General features: G+C 32.1%; 1 protein-coding gene across 2 annotated transcripts; it reads right to left on the minus strand.

Annotated features, from left to right (window-relative positions):
- Positions 1 to 2791: 2791 nt before the first annotated feature.
- Positions 2792 to 9180, minus strand: LOC107950760 (long chain acyl-CoA synthetase 4-like). 2 transcript variants are annotated; one of them, NM_001327579.2, is made up of 19 exons: positions 8933 to 9180; positions 8261 to 8324; positions 8063 to 8152; positions 7859 to 7915; positions 7659 to 7707; positions 7381 to 7457; positions 7082 to 7121; positions 6907 to 7001; positions 6446 to 6613; positions 6194 to 6304; positions 6027 to 6114; positions 5714 to 5780; positions 4956 to 5031; positions 4702 to 4819; positions 4343 to 4588; positions 4118 to 4257; positions 3460 to 3642; positions 3205 to 3324; positions 2792 to 3115 (listed from the first exon to the last, which is right to left on the minus strand). In NM_001327579.2, exons 1-19 carry the CDS (start codon positions 9082 to 9084, stop codon positions 3068 to 3070), a joined length of 1989 nt encoding a protein of 662 aa, NP_001314508.2. In that variant the 5' UTR covers positions 9085 to 9180; the 3' UTR covers positions 2792 to 3067. The 2 variants fall into 2 exon arrangements, with proteins under 2 accessions (NP_001314508.2, XP_016741205.2); XM_016885716.2 differs by lacking the exon at positions 8933 to 9180 and adding an exon at positions 8588 to 8764 and having other exon boundaries at positions 2861 to 3115.
- Between the last annotated feature and the right edge of the window lie 387 nt (positions 9181 to 9567).

Consider the following 9567-nt stretch of genomic DNA (forward strand, 5'->3'; position numbering starts at 1 on the left):
GATGATCAAAATAAACATGATACCAAATAAAAAAAATATTATACTTAAAATATGAAAAACAAAATATAATAAGTCACTAAAATATATACACTACACAAAAAACTCAAATGAAATAATAAAAAATTGCCATGAGAAAAAAAGTTGGTATGAAGGAGGGACTTTTTTATTTTTTAGTTTTTTAATATTCAAGAGGCAATGTTATATAAGAATTCCCAAATAAAAATGATAAAAGAAAAAGTGAAATACTCTTTTACATATACCATAATTCCATTATAAATTCATGACTTATAAAATGCATTACATAGTACTTAAATAAAAAGTAGAGAAATAATAAATCAAATGAATAAGAATTTATACCTCTAGAAAACTTGAAATTGAAATTGATATTGAATACAAAGTAACTGAAAAATATTTAACATTTTTGTTTTTTTAATTTTATATAAAGGATATAAATTTTGTAACTTAAGCAAGTGAAAAATTGATTGAATATACAAATTAAATTAGATGTTTTTTTCAAAATAAGGGAACTTTGCTAAAAAAAATATATTAATTGATTGTTAGCCCATCTAATAAACTATACGATGCGTTTGTTTTAATGATTTTTATTGTAGATAATACAATTATCAGATGTGGTTATACTTAGATGACAATTGAGATAGAAGAGAATAGTGGATCCCAAGTCTCTAAAGTGGTCACAACTCATCCAAGTGAGTTCAGATTTTTATTCTATCCATCTTTCAGGAGAGGTAGGGTGTTCCTCATATTTCCCCGAGTTGATGAAGTTTAGGGTAGATGGTTTTTCTCCCAACATGTTTGATTATTTTAGAGTATCATGCAGTCCCATGACCAATTTATTCTAGAAGCTGAGAAGATTAAAGACAGGATTAAATAGAAGGTGAACAAGATGTATGGAGATTGACCAACACCCTATTCAATCCATCTGGGAGGGACGGGTTAATTTTATTGTATTTTTTAGAATTTTCACTAAAATAATAAACTTTGTAAATATTGAGGGTTATTTGTTGATTTTTGGGATAAACTGTAAATTTGTGATTAGACCAATAAAAAAGCCTACTCACTAAAATATTTAATTTGGAAAAGTTCAGTGATCAAAATAGAGTAAAGTCAATAGTTTACCAACCATTTTTGTATTTTAACCTTAATATTATTATGACGACACTATCTTTTCATATTTTCATATCAAGTATCAAACTATTATTTAATAGTGAACTCTAAGTTGTAGTCTAATGATCGGATGTTCGCCTTCCCAACATTAATTCGGGTTCAAAAGTATTCAATAGTATCTTAAGGGGTTTAAGTTTCACCTAAGACGTAAAATTTGATGATTTGTTAGTATTTACCAAGGGCACAATACTGGAATTAACTCAATCTCTCTGGTTTGTTAATATATTTTCATTTAAATATGTTTGGTACCACTGCGAGGAAATTGCAGTTCATTTGTTGTTTTATACTACTCAAAGCTTCTGGTCAAGGAATTTTTCATTGTAGGTGAAATAACAGTACCCTTGAGAAGTTTATTCTTAGAGCTAATAGGGTTCATGATCATCATCATCTATCATTTCTCTTGCATTATGATTTGGCAAAAGCCTGGTAAAAGATGTAAGAATGAGTGAAAAATTTTTAAATTAACCAAGTTTATGAATCCTATTTTATCATCTTAACTCGATTCTTATTTTTTTTGAATCGAGGTGAGTAAAATTAAATTCAAGTCGAGTGAAATTGTTCAAGTTAAATTAAAAAATTAAACATGTTCAATTAAAATCTTGTTACAATATAACCAATTCCATATTAGAGCACATAAATTTGAAACAATATATATTTGAAAACTTTTTCAAAGCAAAATAAGAAAAAACAATACTTTAGTATGATAAACTTTCATTAATTAACTTATTTAGGTTCCAAATTTTTTTAATTTTAATTTTAAATTTTTTTATATATTCTTTAGAATTTTTTTTAAAAGCTTTTTTATAATTTTTTGAAAAATATAAATTTTGGAATTTTTATAAATATTTTGAAATTTTAAAAATTATTTTGATTTTTTTAATTTTTGTTGAAAGAGACCAATTTGCTCATTTTCAAAATTGACAAGGACTAAAAGGTTATTTACACCAATATGTTATTCGAATTATTTAAGTTATTTATATTGTAAAATTTAACTCGACTTAAACACGAAACTCGAAACTCGAATTACTTATTCAAGAATTCAAGTTGTCTTGAAAAATCGAATAACTTGATTCAATTAACTCGAAGATCAATTTTTATTATTATTATTTTTTAAATTGAATCCAATTTTGTTCACTGCATAGTAAAACCCGCACATCAACAATGAAGATCTATAATATAATTACTGATACAATTAGATGCAAATCGTCCTTCTTTTTTTTAAAGAAAGCATTCAAACTAATTAAATACCTTGTTCATTGAGGGATTAGAACTTGAGCAAAACTGTATTTTTTTTGGGGGGGGGTGCAAAAACTGTTTTTTTAAGTGATCAAAGGGCGGGTTTGAAACCATTGTCATCTTGCATTTTTATTTGGAGTACTTTTGGATAAGAAAAAATTTATTTCCTCCCCAAAATGAAATATATTTTTGAAGTGGAAAAAATAATTTATTTTATAAAGTAAATCTCTATTACGATAAAAAGAAATTGGTTTTACTTAAAGAGGAGTAGAAATTTATTTTATTTATATTTGTAAATACAATTTTTTTTTTAAAAAACATTGTAAATATCTAATTGATAAATAAAATACACACATTTCTTTTTCTTCTCTTTTTTTAAAAAAAAATCAAATTTGATTTATTCAATAACTCCATAAATAGTTGTCTTGAAAACCGGATCTTAAGTAATTTTGGAACTTTAACATTTGGGTCATCAAACAACTTACCAAGTAATATTATTCCCAAAGTTGTATCAAAGGGAATTTGGTTTTTGGTAAACAAATTCTGATGATGAAGGAACTACATGTACAGTCCAAACTACCAAAGAATACACAAGTTTTAACCCCATATCATCTAACATATCACCGACGCCTTTGGAAGCATTTTATCAAGCATTTGGTTTGTTTGCACTCTTGTACATCTCATCGATTACACTCTGCATGCATCCAAAGGGTTTTTACTCAGTGATCCCGCATGTACTCGTTATGAAACCAAAATGAAAAACCAAGAAAAACGTAAGCTAACCTGATAATATTTAAGCAACTGGGGCCTCTTCTTCTTATATGTTGGAGTGAGAAGGTCTCGTTCCATGTCGAATGGCATTGGGTCAAGATGGACAGCTTTTATGATTTCAAAACCTTTCAGCTGTGTAAAGACTATAATATTTCAGTATGAATGATAAATTCCCTTTTTCTTACTTTTACAGGCAAAAAGAAAATGAACTCATATTTCGTGGATTTTGAAAAATAAAAAAGGGGGCAAAAAGCATGAATAACTAACCTTTTTCTCTTTGCCAGTCTTTGCGAGCTCCCCAAGTATGAACTCTTTGGCCTTGGGGTTTTTACAGAGGGACTCGAAGTCACCACTTACGTTATTGTCAGCAGCCCAGCTTTCAAGTGCTTCCTTATTGGGGTTAACAACCGCAACAAGGAACGACTCAAAGCTGTTTCCGTAAATCCATATCTGAAATTGATAAAGACATGAAACAGAAAAGTTTAAAAGAATGCCAATATCCAGCAAGTAATACAAATCTGACATAAACTATAGTTTATTTTACATCATTTCCATGACATATATGTATGACAAATTTAGATACCATATGATGCGCTTAAGCATGATTAACATATTTAGTACATTTGTCATATTTCTGTTAAAGGATTTTGACACGTTTACACAACTGATACGATAAAAACACTGTAACATGACATGCATACTTTGATTATTATGTTTATATATGTTCAATCAAGCAACCATCGATGGCAATGGGTTGAAACCTAGTGCTGAAAAGGGAATGCAATCATAGGGTAACATAAGAAAGAAAATGTTTAATTTGCCAATCATTTCAATATCAATTTTATGTTTGACCAACATTCAGTGCATGGCTACATAACGAGAAGCAGTGTATGTTAATGTATCAAAGAGAGCATAACAGATGTACCGAATCAATAGCTGACACGAGACCGTAAATGTTCTCCAGGTTCTCAACAGCAACATATTCACCTTGTGAAAGCTTAAAAATGTTCTTCTTCCGATCAATAATCTTCATGCTTCCGTTAGGTTGCCACTCACCAATATCCCCTAATGCACAAAGATTCAAGGCCTTCAACTTATAGATAAAAACTAATCATGCATAGAACCTTAAAAGAAACAAAAGTTGGAAGACCTGTGTGGAACCATCCATCAATCAATACTTCACGGGTGAGGTCTTCACGTTTGTAGTATCCTGAGAATAATGTATTTCCTTTGATACAAATTTCCCCCCGTGGTGTGCTAGCAAGGGCATCATAATTCATTTCGGGAACAGATTCCAGGCGTACATCTATGTTTGGTACTGGAGGCCCCACAGTACCAAGCATTGACAATTCATTAGGTAAAGAGACAAAACTCCCTGCACAACTCTCCGTCAGACCTACATTCAGATCAACATAATATTAATAAATATTCATGTTGCAGCCAGTGTGCACAGCTGGTAACGGGAAAAAAAGAACTTATCACAAGCACAAAGGCTGACTTCAACTATACCATATCCTTGCAGAACATGACAACATGCCACAACTCGCAAGAACTCTTCCACGTGAGTTGAAAGAGGTGCTGCACCAGATAGAATAAGCCGCACATTCCCTCCCAATCCTTGCTTTACCTGAGAAAAATTACAACTCAACATGAGATTTGAGTAGTCAAGAGGATTATGTTGCAGGTAAATGTGATTTAATGGGCATTTGACCAATATTCAAGGAGCCTCGTGCTTATAATGTATCAATGAAGACTTTCATCACCTTACTAAATACAATTTTGTCACAAATTGGAGATGCTTCTCCATGTTTGCGGCCCTTCTTCATGTTGTAGTATTTGCTGTAGGTTATCACAGATGTCAGATATTAGTAAAATCAAAGCCAAGAAACCGTAATCCTGATTCAGTAACTCTGTTAAACATATTCACAAAAAGTGCAATCACAGACTGCAAATGGATCTCTACTAATGCAAAAGCTCATAAACCCAAAGGGATTGAGACAATTCTGTGAAAAACAAACCTCGATAATGACAATGAATCGTAAAGAAAGAGGGTAAAAATATAACACACAAAACCACGGGCAGAGAGAGACGACGACCTATAAACCTTATTCTAATCAAAACCTAATAGAAGCAATGCAATAAGGTTGAAACACCTTATTCAAATCAATATCAAATAGAAGAAGTGTACTTTTATACGAATTCCACTTGTGCAGTCTGTACCGTACCGTGGGGGCCTCCGATGCCCCCACAAATCCCCCTATCTTGCCACTTTTTTTTTAACTAGAATTTGGGTCACACAACTCTAACAAATTCTATATTTATCTACAAGGAAAAATATGCTTTTGACCCTGTTGCTTGTTAGAGAATGCCCAAATATCTTTTATTTTCCTTTATTCCGGTGAGTCTGCAGTGGCAGAACTAATAGAGCAATTTAACTCTATTTCCAATCAATATTTTTGGGCGGCCAGCAGATAAAATGAACAGCTTCACATAAGAAACTGAAAATATGAAAGTAACTTACTATGTGTATGCTAAATCAAACATCTTCTTTTTCAATAAGCCACCCGCAGAAATCTTCTGTAGTAAACCTGATAACGTACAAAGGTTATGACAATCTCACAGCTGAGAACATGCATCTTTTGAAAAAAGCTGAATATATATTCATTGTATTTAACAGAAAAGTGAATCAATCTAGTTTGTTTCATTTATCAATACTAAAAATAAGTAAATTAAGACAAGTTTTCCAGCTAGTACATGTTCCAGGTTGCTTACTGTAACCTCCACAAACAACCCAAAAATGACATTGCCTAATCCACGAATATAAGAAAGTTTACCTGAATAAATTCTATCTAAGACACGAGGAACAGCACAGAAGATACTTGGCTTTAGCTCTCCAATATCTTCGACCAATAGTTTCACATCCTGAAGATGAAACAAATAAGCACTTGCTGATTTGAATGAACCCGTATTTGTTGTCAGAGTACTAACTAATCATGCTTACCCCACGCCAAAATCCTATTGAAGCACCATGCGAAATAAATAATTCCTCAATCACCCGGTCAAAGATATGAGCAAGAGGAAGATAAGAAATATATACATCCTTCATAGTCAACTGTAAATTTCACAAGAAACAAACAAATGAGAAAGGGAAAACAAAGGAACAATCATGTCAAATTTGGTGGAGGAAAGAAAAGAAACGACAGATCAAACCAAGTGACTGGTGAAATGGTCAAAAATAAAATGAAAAGGTCACCTGTTCATTTACACTCCCCAGCAGGCGTTTCACCCCTGCTATAAGAGTAACAATACTATCATTTGAAATCAATACTCCCTTTGGATCACCAGTTGTTCCACTAGTATACATTATCGTGCAGATATCAGTTTTCTTCTTCACCGGAAGATCATAATTCTTATTTTCTCCCTGCAAGAAACAGACATAAGAGCTTAAATCAGAACATAAGTCATCTACAGGTTAAAATCCATCAATCCAATAACGGTTAGCTAAGGAAAAAAGATATAGGCGCATGCATGAAAATGTAATGAAGCCTAGTTCATATTAAGCACTGCCAGAAGCATGTTTTCTACAGCCATATGGCTTCATCTGAACTCGTAACTAACAGGATGGCAGTCTGCTAAAATAGACACAATTAGTTCAGCAGAATAAATTTTATTTCTGATAAATTGAAGTGGAAAATAACAGAGCAAAGAGCTTACCAGTTGCAAAAATTCCTCCCAAGGATATATCTTCAAACCATGCTTCTCAGCTTCTGCCTTCTGCTCAGGTGTTACCTTCCCGAAGCTAACAATTGCTGCATAGCAAAAATACATGGACATAAATAATTTGTAACGTACTATAACAAGAATCCCCCTAAATAATCAGATAGCTTACTTTTCAAGTGTTCTGTTGAGGCTGGAAATGTTTTGAACAGCTGAAAGGAAAAAGAAAAACCTTACATGAGAAACCCAAAAGAAAAAAGAACAGAAAATTTGTGAAATTACAGATTCTTGTATCAATATCAACTATGCATAAGTGAGCAGCAAGCATAGAAGCAAATGCTGATAATAAAAATAAAACATCGAATCTATTTTGTAGATAGATATCTTATTTTTGCAAGTATCTAGAAGTATCTTTCCCAGTAGTTGCCATATCACTACTAGGGTTTCAAATATAGATGTAAACAGGCATACCTCATTAATCTTCTTTTCCTCTACAAAAGCAATAGAAATTTCTGCATGGCATATGATAAACTCCACAGCACCGGCACCTACAAATATGTAGCAACGTATCAAACATTCAAAAAGAGTAGCAGGCGCGTTGGAATGCAAGAATAATTTAAAGAGTTTAAGGATATTATGATGACAGACTATATGAAGAGTACATAATACACATAAGATGGTTGTTAGAGAAAGGTAGTTGTTTGGCAAAAACTGAAAGAATGCTTTTGTTGGATCTCAAGAAGAAATACCCAAAGTGTCATATAAAGGAACACAATAGAGTCCATGAGCGTTGCAGGCCTGTATCAATCTTGCAACATTAGTAAACATTTCGGGCAACAAGCAATTTGGTAGCAAATAGTATGATCCAAAGAAACAAGTTATAGCGACATCTAAGTAACTTGAGATGTCCACTGTGCAAATCAGATGAAACATGCCAGAATGATCATACCTCCATGCTAATTATCCATTCTGGGCAATTGGCACCATAAATACCACACTTTCCTCCCTGTAAGCAAGAATAAAAAGCTTAATTTTTTTTTTTTAAATAGCATCAATTGTGGGTGGATATTGATCCCAGAAATAGTATATTTGTTATAAAAAAAATTGACAATAATTTTACAATTAAAAAGAAAAAAAGAAGTTAAAGCATTACTTCCACAACATCACAACTTCGGATGGAATTCCCAACTTTTATTACAATGTCATAAACTTCTCTGTAAGTTTGCCACACGTATTTTCCAGCCTGCAATCAAAGCATGTCAATTTAGATACATGAACTAAAAGTCAAAGGCCGCACTACAAACAGAACGCAAAAGTAACAAGAAAAAAGGAAACTGCAGCAGCAACATACTTTCCCATCCACAATCTGTCGGCGACCAAGCATACGGTTGTCAGGATATTTCTCAACTGACATACTGCAAGGAGAAAATGAAATCGAAATCATCATCCTCAAATAAAATATTACTTTTTCGTAAATAGGAGCTGTCATACAGTTAGTTAGCAAGTTCAATCAGCCCGTATCTACGATTCAGCTAAGTTATAAGGAGGCAATATTTTAATCTCCACATCACATAAGCATCAAAACCAAAATAATTACTACTATTAAACAATTTATTTCACAGTTTTACATTGAGTTGAATGAAAGCCATCAATCTTTCAGCTATAAGAATGGAAATACCAGTAACTCGATTCTTGCTCTGTGTGAGCGTTAAAATTCAATAGTTTCAAATATTAGGCGTTTCGATCTGCATATAACTTTCTCATAGGATCCTTAAAAGTACGTTTCTCGATTTCATCGCCACCTCGTCGCGAAATAAAAAAATAACAAAGCCAACAAATTAGAAGAAAAATCTACTCAACTTAAAAAAGGGGAAGTAAAAATTCAAAAAAAATGGCAACTATTGCGAAAGCCATCTGAAATCAAAGCAAAGAATAGAAGAAGTCAAATCTTCTCCTAGTATCCTTATTTTCTTAGCAGCCAAGCAAGAAGCGTAAAGTAAAAAAGAGAAAGCTAAAAACGAACCGGAAAATGTCCCAGCAACTCTCCATTCCAGGAATCGGAGCAGGGAATCCATTAGCAGCAAAAGAACTGCGATAAACAGGACCGATCGACGGCTGTCCATCGCTGGCGTCTTTACCTTTCTCTACCTCTATTACAAAATTATTTCCAGCCATTTGATCAAAATGTCCAAAATCAAACGATCCTCAGCTAGCTTTCCCTTTTTTATATTCTCTCTTACAGCTCTCTATATAGATGGAGGGCTCTGAGAGTGAAATGTGGAGAATAATTTTGAGAAAATATATAGCGCCTAAGTATTAGGTGGCTGTAGGTGACCGGTAAGAACGCTGTTTTATTTTATTTTATTTTTAAGCTTGGGCAAGTATTTGTACTGTAATATTAATAAAATATATACATGAATTAAAGTAATATGTACTTTTTATTTATTATCCAGTTAAATTTATTTAATAAAATTAAAATATTTATATAATTTTCTGCTAATAAAGTAGTTAGGACTTTGAAAATCACATAATTTAACATTTCATTTATTTTCAAATAATTTAAGTCAAAGTTTTATAATTATAAATTAAGTACATTTTATTAATATTTTAAAAAATAATAATAACCAATTCTTTATTTAAATTATAATTATTAGGTTT

This window comes from Gossypium hirsutum, chromosome D03, assembly GCF_007990345.1.
Source record: "Gossypium hirsutum isolate 1008001.06 chromosome D03, Gossypium_hirsutum_v2.1, whole genome shotgun sequence".
Taxonomy (NCBI): domain Eukaryota; kingdom Viridiplantae; phylum Streptophyta; class Magnoliopsida; order Malvales; family Malvaceae; genus Gossypium; species Gossypium hirsutum.

Coding starts and splice junctions, on each gene's coding strand:
- LOC107950760 (NM_001327579.2), bottom strand. CDS start 9,084: ATGGCTGGAAATAATTTTGTAATAGAGGTAGAGAAAGGTAAAGACGCC. Junction 8,325..8,932: donor AGTTGCTGGGACATTTTCCG/GTTCGTTTTTAG, acceptor TTCTCCTTGCAG/TATGTCAGTTGAGAAATATC. Junction 7,916..8,062: donor GAAGTTGTGATGTTGTGGAA/GTAATGCTTTAA, acceptor TCTTGCTTACAG/GGAGGAAAGTGTGGTATTTA.